Source organism: Denticeps clupeoides, chromosome 10, assembly GCF_900700375.1.
Source record: "Denticeps clupeoides chromosome 10, fDenClu1.1, whole genome shotgun sequence".
NCBI classification, from domain to species: Eukaryota; Metazoa; Chordata; class Actinopteri; order Clupeiformes; family Denticipitidae; genus Denticeps; species Denticeps clupeoides.
Window position 1 is genome coordinate 4,785,479 of NC_041716.1, and position 16,384 is coordinate 4,801,862.

The 16,384-nt window shown below is 44.3% G+C and overlaps 1 protein-coding gene across 2 annotated transcripts; it reads right to left on the reverse strand.

Annotated features, from left to right (window-relative positions):
* Positions 1–120: 120 nt before the first annotated feature.
* Positions 121–15,921, reverse strand: dennd2c (DENN/MADD domain containing 2C). Of its 2 annotated transcripts, XM_028992748.1 has the most exons (19): positions 15,506–15,921; positions 12,662–13,645; positions 10,004–10,128; positions 8,784–8,899; positions 8,377–8,520; positions 7,082–7,160; positions 6,788–6,832; positions 6,463–6,650; positions 6,270–6,379; positions 5,701–5,770; positions 5,361–5,438; positions 5,122–5,262; positions 3,932–4,080; positions 3,670–3,847; positions 2,759–2,800; positions 2,318–2,426; positions 954–1,199; positions 723–809; positions 121–634 (listed from the first exon to the last, which is right to left on the reverse strand). In XM_028992748.1, the coding sequence occupies exons 2-19, from the start codon at positions 13,489–13,491 to the stop codon at positions 603–605; spliced, it is 2,769 nt and encodes a 922-aa protein (XP_028848581.1). In that variant the 5' UTR covers positions 13,492–13,645; positions 15,506–15,921; the 3' UTR covers positions 121–602. The 2 variants fall into 2 exon arrangements, with proteins under 2 accessions (XP_028848581.1, XP_028848582.1); XM_028992749.1 differs by lacking the exons at positions 121–634; positions 723–809; positions 954–1,199 and adding an exon at positions 1,846–2,204.
* Positions 15,922–16,384: the final 463 nt, after the last annotated feature.

Consider the following 16,384-nt stretch of genomic DNA (forward strand, 5'->3'; position numbering starts at 1 on the left):
AAGACTTGGTTTTATGCACCACAAGTTTAGTCTTTTTCTTTCTTTCTTTCTTTTTTTTTTTTTTTCAAAACCATGCACTCTTCAAGTTCTTATCATTTTGTAAACAGACACCACAGCTGGCTTTTATTAGTTCTTTTGCTGGCAAGCATGTTGGGAAATTAATATCACATATTAAACATATAAATAAAAAAATACTCATTCAACTGAATTAAAAAAAGCAGTCCTCCTAATTCCTTCAAATAAAAAAAATGTGCATTAAAAATGTAAATTAAAAGTATATACAAAAGGAACAAAATGTATGTAAATGCAGCATAAATAGAGTTTAAATTAATCCATAGCTTTACTTAGCTGCAGCGATCTTTTTTCCTTTAATTGTGTAAAAAAAAAAAAAAAAAAATCCAGTTTTCTTCCGATTGCAATTGCACTGGGATTCCAAGTTGCCGATTTTCTCAGGGTGTAGCAAGGATTACTTTGTCCTGACCTCATCTCCACCCTTGTGCTCTACATTCATTCAGGAATAGGAACCGTGTTGAGTGCCGCTCTGCTCTATCACAGCATGTCCTCGTTCAGCACCACAAACAATCTCCACTTTTCAGACCTACTCATTTCTTCTGCAGAAATTTCATTTTGTTACCTGCAAACAACCAAATCACAGTACAAAATAAGCACGTGTTAAACACATCTGTCTAATTTAATGTGTTATGAGCAAGATCCTGCTTTACCGAGTCCTTTTAGGAACTTATTGACCCCGCTGGGTTCCGGCTCTGGATTGGACTCCAGATATTCTGCAGCTCTCACTTCAAACAGACCTGAAGAGGAGAGAACAGCATTGAGTTAACTATACTACCGCTGTGTAATCTAATATCAACCAACCAGTTACATTTTTATTTTGAATAATTGTTAAAAAAAAAATAAATAAATATGTTGTTTTCAGTGGAAAAAATTTGATTCACCTTTGACCCCGCCTTTTCGAAGCTCTCGGTCCTGAATGAACCCTGCAAACATCTGCGTGTCCATGAAGAGCTGCAGAAACTGCCGCACCCCGCGCGACGGGTGGGACTTCCTGAAAGACTCTCGCTGCAGCTCCCGCGCGCCGCCGCCGGCGACCTCGCTCATGTGCAGAGAGTAGTGGCCCACCAGCTCCACGAAGAAGCGTACAAACGCCTCAGACACCAGAGCGCTCAGAGCCGACTCCTCAGCTAACAGGAGACAGAGACGCACGTGTTAAACCTTGGATATCGAACCAGTGTCTGTCCACTGATCATATCTGAGTCATATCTGTGCTATGGGAGAGGCACAAGGATTTCACTCATATGTACTCTATTAGTACAATTGATGTGACAATAAAAGTGTTTTGATGCACATATGTAGTGTATAATGCACATGATGACCTAGACCTTGTACCCGATTTCCACAAAAGAGAAAAAAAAGCACCTTTTAAAATGAAGACAACACCAGATATACAGTACAGGCCAAAGTTTTGGACGCTCCTTCTCATTCAATGTGTTTTCTTTATTTTCATGACCACTTACGTTGGTAGATTCTCACTGAAGGCATCAAAACTATGAATGAACACATGTGGACTTTGGGGTGAGCTGGACCGCAGAGTGAAGGCAAAGGGGCCAACAAGTGCTAAACACCTCTGGGAACTCATTCAAGACTGTTGGATAACGATTTCAGGTGACGACCTCTTGAAGCTCATCGAGAGAATGCCAAGAGTGTGCAAAGCAGTAATCAGAGCAAAGAAACTAGAATATAAAACATGTTTTCAGTTATTTCACCTTTTTTTGTTAAGTACATAACTCCACATGTGTTCATTCATAGTTTTGATGCCTTCAGTGAGAATCTACCAACGTAAATGGTCATGAAAATAAAGAAAACACATTGAATGAGAAGGTGTGTCCAAACCGTATATATTTTTTATTTTATGCTATGTATACAAAAACTAGGCTAATGTGTTAATTAGGCAAAGAAATTATAAAAATAAAATACACTTAAATTATGATTTATTTTCTTAAGCCACAGGGAGCCACGGGATTCGGACCCCTGACCCAGACTATAGCTAATAAATTGTAATAAGGCATGCTTTAATAAGCCTTCTCATGTGAAAAAGCGTGTGCCCTGACTACTGAACTGCCCAACCTTTTTCAGTGTAAATGTGCTTCAAAGGGAACAGAGTTGTTGCTGATTGGCCAGGACCCGCCCTAAAAAAAAAACTGTAATTGTAGACAATAACAAGAAAGAGCAGGAATTACCTGTACACATCCATTAACAGATACTGTCTAAGGTTCAGGCCCCAGCATGCTGCAGCACCCACCTCTCTGGCTGCTGTTGTCGCTTTGCCCCAAAATTTGCTCCCGGTCCTCCAGGATCTCCTGCAGGGCCGCCTGAAGCTTGCTGGGCAGGATGCAGTCCTCATCACCGAGCTGTAGGACCAAAGGTGAGAGAAGAAATGTATAAAGAGAGTCGCATGAAGATAAACCAACTTGCTCTGCTTTCCCCTGCCATCTAGAAATAAAACTAATGCATATGTAGATTGACTAAGTCAGATCTAAGATTCCCTGACTTTTCCATGACTGATCTGTGGGAACCCTGAGATAAATAGATATGGAAATTCGAGTTTACCCAGCGTGAAAATGTGACATAACACAGTGGAATATGATCAGCCAAAACTGGTTTAGCTGCGCCACCACACACCCATTATTCACAGAGGCACACCCACCAAATTACACTGATACTGAAGCCAACTCACACACACCTGAACGACAAAACTGTCGGTGCGCAAATCCACAATAAGCACCTGGAAGACAGAAAGAGACACGTTGGTAAAATATCTGCCTTGTCGTTGAAGCACTCTCACGGACGTGCAGGCATCAATGGCGTTTCTGTTTAAACGCCATTACAGGGGGATGCAGAAACCAAACGTCCTAACCAATTCATCATATTTCACCAATTACAATGACTGATATTTAACAATCCTGCAGTACATGCAAAGCTATAGGCTAAGTGATTAGCAGGATTAATGGAATTCAAATGAGAAAAATTACATCATGCTACCCAAATTCATTTGTTAAAAATAATGCAAAATGACGCTGTGTATAGACATGCAAGGAAATATTGCTAATTTCATTGAAGACTCGTGGGTTTTGATGGTTAGCCGGGTTTCATGTCATGAAGTAAGAACAGTCCTACTGAAAAAGCATAACATCTAGTATAAATGAGGTGCTAGTAGCCTAGTGGGTAACACACTCGCCTATGAGCCAGAAGACCCAGGTTCAAATCTCGCTTACTGCCATAGTGTCCCTGAGCAAGACACTTAACCCTGAGTGTCTCCAGGGGGACTGTCCCTGTAACTACTGATTGTAAGTCGCTCTGGATAAGGGCGTCTGACAAATGCTGTAAATGTAAATGAGCCCAGCTAACTAGTCTATTCTTTTTCTTTTTTTACTTTCATACCAGTACACACAGATTTATGAATTAATTCATTCTGGTCAATCTGTTTGCGTCCTATAAAGCCATAGGTTTACATTGCAGCCTCTAGCTTGTAAGGAATTTTCTTGTTTGTTTCAGAGTGCCAGTGAACCACATGACAGCATTTAATCAAATTCTGCTTTAATCGGCCACATTGAAATCAAGCAAGTTGAGCCAAGAAGAGGCGGACGTACTGACCTCTTCTATCGGCAGCTCCAGCAGCTCGGGTAGGGTGGGTGACAACACTCCCATGAGGAAAGGGGTGGGCGAGCAGCATATGTCCAACATACTGACCGGAAGCACCGGCACGAACGTGTGCTGCCACGTGAAGGGGTAAAGAAGTCCCAGCGCAGAATGGGCACAACGAGACAAAGTGCTGTGCGAAAAAGGAGAGAGAAACACACACTACAAAAGCAGGACAACGGGACAGACTAAATAAATAAATAAAATGGATACGTACCCGAGTTTATCTGAGATGAAGATGACCCTCCTCTCTAACAGCAGAGAGGAAAAGACCTGCAGAAGCTGGCCGACACTGAGGCACTGCAGCAGGCTCTCAAAGTCCACATGCTCCAGCCTGGAGTCCACCGGCCGGCACAGAGTCAGAACCTGCACACACGAGACATGGTGGTAACAGGGTGGTAGTAGCCTAGCGGGTAACACACTCGCCTATGAACCAGAAGACCCAGGTTCAAACCCCACTTACTACCATTGTGTCCCTGAGCAAGACACTTAACCCTAAGTTGCTCCAGGGAGACTGTCCCTGTAAATACTGATTGTAAGTCGCTCTGGATAAGGGCGTCTGATAAATGCTGTAAATGTAAATGAGACATGGGCATGTTCACAATTTCATTCAAGTTCCCATGACATGACGGTCTTAGTGGTCCCCCAATGCTGTATCTGAAGTCTCTTTCAGAAATTCAGCAGTGGTGCCGAATTACAGCCACTTCTAGCCACAATGAGATTTCCCCCGGACTCTGCAGCCTTAAATGCAAATGAGGAGCAGAGAGGCGGGATGAGGAGGAGAGCGGCCTATAGAAGTTGGGTGGACAAGGCATGAGAAACAGGAGGTAACCTTTCCCCTTAAGACAAAATAAAGGGGCCAAAGCCCCTTTATACATATCGCCATTACTAGCCACTGGGCTAGCGGAACCCATATTAAACTCATGTTAAATAATCTCACAAAGTAAAATTTGCATGTCAGGGGACATGACCCCAGTTCAATCACTGCTTGATACAGGCCGTCCCGAACTGACAATGGGGTCAGAAATAATTCTTCACACAATAAACACATGGTTCAAGCAATCTGACCTCACTTTCCGACTTGGGTCATAAAACCACAGACGGAAGTGGCCAATCAAAATCAACGGCTGAAAGCTTAATTCACATTTCATTTGCATTTATATTAGTAGGAATATGCAACTAAAATTTGTGTTTTGGAATGCAGACTGCAGTGACAGGGACAGCGATCAGGTGAATGGGTGGTATTATAAGTGCACAACCTTGATAATAAAATGTATTGTAATAAATCCTTGTCAACTGGGCGCATAACCAGGCTTTAATTACATGATATAGAACTATTTTAAGTTAAAATTATACAGCCATTTAATAGTTAATGCTTTTTTTTTTTTTTTAAATAATGGCACTGACTTCATTTCCTGAGCCTGGCAGGAAGCTCTTGACAGTGATGGTGCGGCCTGGCGCTGGGAACGGTGCCTCCATGACACTGCGCATGAATGGGTGGACCAGGGCTGGGGAGATCTCCCTCCGCCGCTCCACTTCCTCCAATATCTGTTCGTTTTTGTAATTGAAGCAAGTAGAAGTAGATGAAAATCAAAAGCCTGAATAAAAGGTGGCTAGATACTGAAAAACTCAAGCAAGATCTATACCTTAGCAAATAGGTTGAAGCAGCCAAGTCTGCTGACGATACAGTGAACCTCTGGAAGCCGTTTGCCTTTTCCCTTGGGCTACCGTGAACAAACAGAACATTGACATTTAATGAACCATTTACTCCTCAGAGCAGCTCTGCTAATTACAGGATTAGCACCCCTGGAGGAACTCTAGGCAAAAGACATGATGGTAATAGCAGGTTTTGCCGATAGCGGCCTTTGTTGAAAGCAGAACTCAGCATTTATCTACAGTTTGTCTGTCCAAGCCAAATCACAGATAAACATGAAACAAAAGTCCTGTTGGTGGAAATATGGGATAAGTCTCACCCGGAAAGCTTACCAGTATCTTACGGCAGTAACCGAACCAGCGGCTGCCGTCCTCTCCAGTCAAGACAAAGGAGAAGGTTTCACTAGAAAAGAGAAATGCGGGTCATATGAAAAGGCCGTGAGGTTAAATGTTCAAGACGTTCTCATATGACTATAATAAGTTAATAGGTAAGTTAAATAGGTCAGTTGAGCATAACACATGCTGGTATTACAGATCCTGTTAATTTGATCCATGGCAATACATGGGGTCATAAATTACACACAATTCGGTCACTTACCCAAATCAAGAATTCAACATTTCCCCCAAAATTGTTCAAAATGCATTGCCCAATAAAAAGCATAGCCCAATAATGATCATAAATGAAAAAGCACCATTATTCTCTTATCCAATTAGCATTTTTCGAAAAAAATTAATTTTAGACAAGACACACAGGACATACTAACTATGTTATAAAATTTAAGAATTCAGTCTCTGCTTCAGTAGTTTTGTAATTGAAACGATAAAGTTTATTATGTACATAGGAATGTTTCCAGTGTGATATTTCACTAGGACTACATCATTTTTCAAAGTTTATGAGTCACCTGCTAAGATCTGCTGATGGTTTCCAGTCCTGGGAGTCGGGAAAGCAGAATTTTGGGATGGCCTTCAGCCGGTCCTCAGCCTCCCGGGACAGACGAGACGACTTCTCCAACTGAACAACACGCCACAATGAGCCAGTGTTCCAAAAACCGGACTGATTCAAATCACACAGCAGAAAAGCAACGTCTGCCCTACCTTATTAGGGAACTGCTGGGTGATCACAGGGGAATACATGTTTCCGGGGGAACTTTTCCGCAGCGACACCACCGCAAACAGCTGAAAAAGCTGCCGCTGCTGTAACTGGATCAGGTCCTTCTCCAGGGTACGATAGCCTGGCCGCCACCTCAGCGTGGACTGGACATAAACCAGGCGCTGGGAACCGCCTGAGTGTGTAAAAAAAAAAAACAAAAAAAAAACAAGGTGAAGCAGCAGAGCAGGATCAGGAGGAGCGATCCTAACACCATGGGTAAAATTATGATGGCTGTGAGCTTACACCAGACGGTGGGTGGAGGGAACAAACCTTTATTGCCGTCCTCCTGATCGCTCTCTGTCCCACTGGTTTCATCTGCGGTGCAGCATCAAGGGAGAAAGAAAGAATGAACAGTTTCAGTTACTACGTGTTTATGTGGTCATACCTCATACAGACTACACTGATTAAATTACACTGGAACAGTCAGAGAGCCGGGTTAGGAAACACAGACAGAAAAGTGAGTCAAGTGTGATGCACTAAATTCAAAGATTCGCTAAACTTAAACGATGTGTCTGTCACATTTTTTGCTGCACTGAAAGGAGTGTTGAAGACCGTACTGTGTACCTCGCATTGTTGCTGTGTGGCTCTTCACCCTCTTCCAGCCTCGTTTGGCCTGAAAGATCTCCTGGATCTTGGTCACGTACTGCAAAACAGGAAAACCGATCGTTCAACGGCAGCATCCCTCTCAGCAGTCCCTCATATCGACTCGATTCGTAAAAAGTGCCTCTGTGATCAAACGGACAACTAGCTATGATTAAACTCCCAACACTATAATCCAGACCAAGCCAAAACCCTGACAGACTGACAGGTTTATTTGCAGGGAGATGAATCATGGAAAAGTCCCAGTGGAAATGAGTTTGCTAAAAATTCTGTGTCTCCTGTCCAGAGTGCTCAGTATCTTTCCACTGAAGTGTCCAGACAGATGGGCCCACTTCCCCCAGCAGAAAATGCAAGACGAGCTGTGTCTCGTCTGATAAAACTGCTTCAAAAAAATGCTTCAGTTGTTTCGCATTCCAAGATTCTAATTCCATTAGATAGATTACATACACATACAGATCCACCACAACTGATGGATACTGTGCCACTTTATATATATTTTCTTACAAAATATGCTAAATAGAGATGACCCCAAAGCTTTTATGGTGTCTGGTCCCAATTAGGGCTGTAACTATTGACTATTCTGATATTTGACTAGTCACTGCATAATTATAAAATGGCTCATATTTGGCTACCAGCTTCTACACTTAGCATAAATGTTATTTAACTATTGTGGCAAATAAAAAAAAAAAAGACAAGTAAGAGAACCACAAAGACACATCTATTGTAAATGAGTCTTTATTGTAAAAGAGTCTGCCATTACCTCGCACTGCAGTTCTCCTGCCTTCACCAGTGCCTTGTTTGGAAACCCAAGTCCTGCATCTTGGCATCTGACACACACAGGCACCTCGAATCTCGGCTGAAATGTCAGCTGCGGGTTTACAAGCGTCCTGCTCCACTGCTCGAAGTGCGCGACTGGACCGGCCAGACTCATGCCCAACATAGCGCAGCTTTTACCAAGAACGACGTCTAAACCTCCAGCAACGCTGCAGCGACGTTCACTCCACCTCTCCTCCACTTCCTTATCTTTATACAATCCTTCCTCTTCTCATCAACAACAATGCAATGCCGTAATTCTGCCTGCCTGACAAGATGAATGACAAATCAAGTCCAGATGCTGTTGGTGGAATTTGAGCTTTTTTATAAAAAAACAAAAAAAAACAAAAAAAAAAAAACAGAAATGTCCCAGATGTCCTTGTCCTAGATCAGTGAGTAGTGCCACAACGCGGACTGACTGTGTTTGTTCCAGGATCAGCTTTTACCTGTGGAAACCTGAGATTCCTAGCACAGCGCTTCGGTCCAGGCGTTTGGGCCAGTGATTGGGTGTGGGGCACCAGGGTCTCTGTTTGCTGGGCCCTCTGCAGTTTGTCACCATTAGCCTGCAGAGTCAGAAGCTTCGGAGGCAGCTACAACACAGTCAAAACACAGACAAGCACACGCTCCGAGTCAGACGTCACTCACATGCCCACAAAGATGGAAAAAGCACTTCCCCACAGCATCGCATGCACATGGTGTTGGGGGGGGGGGGGATAAGATCATTGCAACGATGCATATAATGAGCGATGCAAAAAGACAGAATCCTAGTGTGGTTTCTCAATGCATTGGGTCTGAACAGCAAAATGGAAAAAGATTCCAATAAACAATAATTTAAAAATATTTTAAAAACCACCTTGGGGGTCCTAGGGGTCTGTCTCTGAGTAACGGTCCATGGCCGTACACGTGCGATGGGCAGACACATGGGGGAGAACTTGACATCCTCATAAGGACTTTCCCTGCAAAGATCCGCTACACACACAAAATGAGAAAATCCATCTCAACCTGGGTTTATAACAAAAGCCAAGCAACTTTATTAGTATTGGGTTTATTAGGCTTAAAATAGAATTTACATTAGCAATGGATAATGTGTTTTCACACTAATGTTAATTTGATTGGCTAAAAAAAAAAAAAAAAAAAAAAAAAAAAACACAAACTGCAAAAGATATATATTTAATATTTCCTATATAGACTACTGCAGGGGTCAGCACCTCACGGCTCTTTCATCCTTACACTGTGGCTCCCTGAGGCTTTGCAAAATAAATAGTTTTTGTGAATTATATTTTTATTGTAGTTCAAAATTTGAACATTATGTAATCTTGTAACATTAAAATGCAATGTGTTTCATTTAATTGTCGCTTAATATGCATCACAAATACTGTATATACTATCCAAACCGCTGTGGATTTATCAAGCTATTCAACAACAGCTAGGCCCAGCCAGGGGCGTGTCCACAGGAAATCTGATTAACAGTTCTGGTGGGGGTGGCCAATCAGTTTATTGATTTAGAGCAGCGTTTCTAAATCTGACGCCTCTTCGGGTTTTTAAGAGCTTTAATGATTTGTATATGTTGACCATAAGCTAGCATAGTGCCGCTAAGTCATGTTGACAAGATCTCCTCTTTCCCCCGAACGTGTCGGGCTGGGTTTTTAAGACTCGTCTGGGTGATTTGTCAAATCATCGGGCTTCTACAGGCATATCCGTGTACAATACACACATGTAAAGCAGCGTCCTGGCAGCATTACCCATACACACATACGTGCAATATATGTGAACCCCAACTACAACCTTCACTATCAAAAGTCAAGTTTGGCTTTTTAGTTCATTTGAAAGAGACCTTCAACAATCTCTCCGCATGGGGACAGTGGCACATTGGTGGGTACGGATTCCGATTACGTGTCCACTTCCTTCCCGCTAGGCCACAGGGTACAATATTTAAGTCAGTGTGTGCATATGTGGGTTTTGGTTCAATTATATATAGTTATACATTCCCTATATGGCCTACTGAATACTTTACTAAGCCAGTCCTCGACTCCCACTTCCCATAATGCAAGCAGGGAGAAAAAAACGACTCACAGATAATGTCTTCATAGATGTTGTCTTCAGACAGGGCATGGTACAGGCCGGACCGGCGAGCCTCGCTACCCCGGGCTCCCTGCTGCGCCGCCAGCCGCGCCGCATCCTCAAATTCAAAAGATTTCCTGCCGAGAGAGACAGGCGGAGCTCTGAGAGAAAGGGAGAGACGGGCCTATCTGATGCTCCACATACATTTAATTGTGCTCAATTGTGCCTGTGGAATAGGAGCAAATAATGAAGACGTAAACGAAAAAAAACCTGAAGGACAAACAAAAGGAGCAAGGAGTTGCAAATATAGCTTCACAGACAAAAAGGAGTGATTACAGGAAAGGGAAAAAAGTTAATAAAGAAAAGGGAGGCTGTAATTGGGTGGAGTGTGTATGTGTAAAAACAAACCAAATGTGACCCCGGGACCCTTGGCTAAAAGAGAAGTAGGCCACATCCAGACAATAGGCTGCAACGCTGCCAAACCCACGCTGACGTCAGAGCTGGACGCTGGCCCACGTGCAGCCGGATTCGCAGTCTCACTTCATCCCCAAAATACTCCCCTCTCGCCACTACGCAGCCCCTGCAGCTCCCTGGGAGCTTTCTTACCCAGCAGTGCCCAAAAAAAAAAAAAAAAAAAATGGGGCGCGGCCGCACAGCTACCCTAAACACCCGCAATGTTTCCATGACCCGTATGTCTTGTTTATGAAAGATATTCACCGGGTAGCACGGCAGGGTGCAGGCCTCTGCGTAACATATCACGCCGCGTGTCCATCGGCTACAGCTTTGTTTTCGTTTAAGAAACGTAATCCACACGGACTCTGGCCCTGGCACTCCGCAGTGACATGGATCAGCGTATCAATTGCCCGGGGCAGTGGTGGCCTAGCGGTTAAGGAAGCGGCCCCATAATCAGAAGGTTGCCGGTTCGATTCCTGATCCGCCAAGGTGCCACTGAGCAAAGCACCGGCCCCACACACTGCTCCCCGGGCGCCTGTCATGGCCGCCCACTGCTCACCAAGGGTGATTGTTAAATGCAGAAGACAAATTTCACTGTGTGCACCGTGTGCTGTGCATCACAAGTGACAATACCTTCACTTTATGAATTGTTAAATGTACATTCATACTGATAATTATTTTGAGGATACACAGTGCCTACATGATATGTGGCATGCTGCAGAATTTCTGAAACACAACCAATGGCTACAGTAGCAGCAAACAATGAGCAACCACTTCATGGCCGGACCATGACACACCCAGTGGGATTCCAGGAATGATTTAGGATGACTTCTCACTTGTCTCTGTTACGCCCCCACTAAGAAGAAGAACGCGTTTTGTGCACGCCCCACACCCCAACCCTTCGCTGCTAGCGTTTTTAGACACATAAAACAGGCGAGGTGTCTGTCTGCGTCTCCCACCACAGTCCCAATGAGGCCAAGCGCTACATAGACTTTTGTCAAACGTCCTCTTCTTAGCTTTTGAGAGACTCCAGGGGTGATCCTCTGGAAAATTAAATGACATCTCTGTAATATTTGTACTTTGAGTAATATTTAAGGTACTCGGGATAATGTGGAACATCATTTAATTTCAATGTATTTAAAAACCTGAAGGTTTTGCAGACATTTGAAACACTGTTACCTCTCACAATGTAAATTCTTATGAATTTCAAATCAAATTTAAGGCAAATTATTATAATAACCCAGACATTCAAAGTTCAGTTTATACATGTTACACTGAACAGGCATCAGGCTTAATTAAAATGTTCATACAATGCGGCACATTTTAACTCTTAGTACTGGCTACCATATGTTAAACTTACCAGCACTCATGTAGCTTATAGACCAGTGACATTGCATCACACCATCGTGGTCATTTTAGTTGCATATAATGGTATTACATAAACCTTAATTTTATTGATGTGTTGCACTGTTTTGACACCCATTATACATTGAAATATTTGGTGCAATAGTTTTGTCTGAATGCCTGTAGAGTTCCCAGAATTTTTTTGTAGAAGTTAGTTTTAACAAGTGAGACGAGTTTTCTGTGTCACGTGCATCACATGGAAAGTTTTCAAACTGCTTGTATGAATTTGGTCAAAACTTTATATTGAACCTAGCGGTTAAGGAAGCTGCCCCGTAATCAGAAGGTTGCCGGTTTGAATCCCGATTCGCCAAGGTGCCACTGAGCAAAGCACCGTCCCCACACACTGCTCCCCGGGTGCCTGTCATGGCTGCCCACTGCTCACTAAGGGTGATGGGTTAAATGTAGAGGACAAATTTCACTGTGCGCACCGTGTGCTGTGCTGACGTGTATCACAAGTGACAATCACTTCACTTCACTACATACACGTCACACTTGTTCATAGTTCTGACCACTAGATATAGGCATAAAGTAACATCGTGTAGAGAATCGTCCTCATTATCTCGGTCTCTGCACTTTATATATCCTGCATGCGAAAAACACACCCTGGCATTGCCCCACTATTTGAGAAGCGCTGCTCTACTCTAACAAGAATGCTAAATTAGTTTGTTTAAGATTTGAATGCACACAAAAAATGGGTTCTAGGAAGTGTGAAATAGTTCAAGTGCAAAAGGAATCACTTCCAATTACATTCTGACACTCCCCATAAAATACATTATAAACCAGAGGCCGGAGAACATGCAGCGAGAAGCTCACCTGTTCTTCCCATGCCTTGTGAAGCCATTGGGCCGGGTTCCAGGACAGGGGGGCGGCGGGCAACTCAGCGGCGGCCCGGCGGCAGGCCTGCTTTTAACGGGAGATGGAGTCCGATTCTCCCACTGGACCCAGTGCTCCGCTGGCTGCTCAGCACCTTTGTACTGGAACGTGCGTTGTGGTTTAGGAGGTGCTGGGCTCTCTTCAGAGGGCAGGTGATTGGCGAAGGTCGGGCTGTTCTTCTTCTTCTCCCAAAGGGAGTCGTCCATCTCCAGCTTGCGCCAGAACCCTCTGGAGGTGTAGAAGTTCCCAGGAGGCAGGTCGTCCTCAGGGTCCTCTGTGAAATGAGGTAAGGGTGGAAGATTGGAGCTCATCTGCTCACCGTTAGTTCTAAGTGCTTTGTCAAGTTGGGACTCATCAGGACTTAACCTCTGACCAGGAGATGTTAAGGGCTTTTGGAAGAGAGTTGAGGTTCTTTGTGCTTCTAAATGGTTCTTCTGAGGATCTGACCTCCGCCCAGCCCCTAAGTTTCGACGACCAGCTTGAGCTTCCCTGAAGTCCAGACCCAGAGTTGTGGCTTTGCTGCGAGCTTCACCACAAGATCCGCTGCCCAGAACATCTCCAGAGAACGTCCGGACCACTGCTGGCCTGTGAGTCTGGGTTTTCGTGACCTGGCCTTCATCTCCCTGGTTGAGGCCTTCCCACTGGGAGATCTTCTGCTTGATATTGACGGCCTGTCCACGAGGAGAAGACCAGTCCACCATCACCCTACCACCCTGACCTCTGACCCCCCGTGTCCCTCTCGGTCCATTGTCCACTCCCAGGGCCAGCATAGTCAGGGCGGCACAACTACACACATTCAGTCACTGCACAACCATTCCCACGGGGGCCATTCAGGTCCTTTTTCATCCAGGATGAGACCTTCCAGAGGTTTGCACTCACGTCCTTAAATTCCCGCAGTCCCTTGCACTTTTCTCGCAGGAGATCCTGAAAAAGAAAAACAACTAAGAAACAATATACTCAACCAATCCAGGAAACCCAGACCATTTTGCTCCAAGTTGGGCTACTAGAAAGAAGAAGCTGAGCAGCAGCGGCAGACATAACACTGACCCAAAGGGAGGAAATTGGGATTGTCCTCCTCAAGGTCGGTGGACAAAAATAAAACTAGAAAAAAGCAGGACAGGAACCAGATCCCCGGGGCTTCGTCTTAAGTCCCTGGAGGAGAACATCCCATCATGCCTGGCTACAGTCAGCCTTTATGGACACCAGGATGGGACGGGCACCTTCAACGTTCCTCACAGAACCCCAAAAAAACGGAAGAATATAGAAACACGTTCGTCAGCAGCTGGAAAGCACTCAGATGGAGAGACGAAGTGAAATTCTTCTCTGCTGTGCATCCACCAGTGACAATGTTGATAATTCTGAACACCGCATTCCAGAAGAGCCGGATCAAGACAGGGGGATGGGAAGCAGAATAAATCGGAGCAGGACAATTGCCCAGTCAGGCCCTGCAAACGACGCCTTTGTTGGGTTTGACCTAAATCTAAACGTATGCTGGCATCTCTGCACATTCGAGTGAGAGCCCATGGCATTCTGGGTCTTTTAAAGCACTGCGTGCGTGCATGCGTGCTGCCATGAGTATGTGTTTTGCAGGAAGGCCTAGCCTGTGTTTCCTGACATTCAGGAAGTAAAGATCAGCAGAATAAGTATAATGATGGTTTTTCGGGGCATTTGAAGGGCTGGAGCAACACATTTCTGTCTATATAATTATTTAAACAGATAAAAAGGAAAAAAAAAACTCTTATGGTTCACGTCTGCTTTGATGTCTCCACAACAAAAGGAATAATTTTATAGCTAGACCACAGTTAAGGCTTCGGCGAGGCCGACTGTTTACACAGCAACGTTAAAAAGTACAGACCGGCTCTTCAGCGTCTGGCCCGCTGACTCCAGAGGTGCATTTCTTCTCTCCAACGGACCACTCGCATGAACTCACAATATGCATTCAGAAATCCACCTCAATCCATGTGCGGTAGCGGCCTAGTGGGTAACACACTAGCCTGTGAACCAGAAGGCCCAGGTTCAAACCCCACTTACTGCCATTGTGTAGGTGGTAGTGGCCTAGTGAATAATACACTTGCCTGTGAACCAGAAGGCCCAGGTTCAAACCCCACTTACTACCATTGTGTCCCTGAGCAAGACACTTAACCCTGAGTGTCCCTGTAACTACTGATTGTAAGTCTCTCTGGATAAGGGAGTCCGATAAATGCTGTATATGTAAATCCCATTATTATTCATAACAAAAAAAAAAAGCCACTGGTGCACGTGTATGTGGAAAGCAGCCACTTTAATGAAGTTATTAGAGAGTTGCAACCCCGTATTACAAGCAAATGGGATGCAGAAATCATAGTAAATGCATGAGCAATGAAACATTTACTTCTTTCATCTGTAACCTAAAGCCCTCATCCAGACAGGGGGATTACAGGAACCCTTTAATGGCCCTCATCATAACCCAAATTAAACCTAATTGCACCTTTTCGGTCACATATGAACCACCCACCCTGCGTGACAAAACTTGTCGTGGGTGCGGTGGCGGTGGTGAGCTTCACAACGCAGACGTTCTCCAGAAAGACGCATGGACGAACGTGCACGGAGAACTATCTGGTGGAACCAAACAGGACTGAACTTAATTGCATTCGATCACTTAAAACGCGGGGCTGCGGAGACTTGAAGAAGTGAGTCACACGAACCGGCGGTTAGTCATGATTTCTCCACCGCTATAATCGCCATTAAAGTGCTCAAAAAAGCCATTGAATAAGTCAACAAAGCGAATGGAATCGAAATACTCACGTGGGCCGAAATCAAGTCCGTAATTCCGACATGATCGTGTGATCAGTTCTCCCGTCCTGCGTTTTGAGCAGATTCCTTGTACTACGTAGTCAACATCCTTCTTCGAAAAATTAAAACCATTAATTATAACGGCAGCGTGGCTGCTTGTTGGTTGATCTGGTTAGAGATGTTCGGCTGTACCTTTCGTAGATAAAAATAAAAAATAAAAAAAAATTAGCCGCCGCGCTAACTAGCAAACCACTTAGGTGAAAAATATCAACTCCGCAAAGTTCACTCCTGAGCTTAAAGCTCGCAAGCGGCTGGGGGTGAAGAAAGTGGCGTTTTGTGCCGCAGGAGTTTCTGGTTGTTCCGCGCTCGGGTTTGGTTCCAGTCCCGTGTGGAAGAACCGGAGTTTGGTGAGTTTTTGGTTTTTTTTTTGTGCGTCTCAGGAGTGCGCCTCAGATCGATGACGTCATCGCGTCTCGCTGTCACCCCCCCCCCCCCCTCTCTCTCTCTCTCTCTCTCTCTCTCTCTCTCTCTCTCTCTGGCCGATAAAGTTCCAGAATCGCGCCACTTTCTTCCGAACTCATTAAGCGCTTTTCACAAAAGTTGGAGGTGGAGATGGACGAGGAACCCAAGTGAAGATTTATCGCCATGAAGACGCCTGCATCGTCTTCACCTGCTGATCACACACCACGTGACTGAATACTTTTTTTTTTTTTTTTTTTTTTAATAACCTCAGTGCCGTACTTTGTACTTTTTTTTTTTCCTCCAGACAAGCGCAGGAGAAATGTTCGTGAGCAGGAGAGTGGCTTTCAGTCACTCGGGAACAGACTATTGCATTTAAACAAAAGCATTAATTTTCTAAAATATATTTAAAAAAAAAAAAAAAAAAATCAC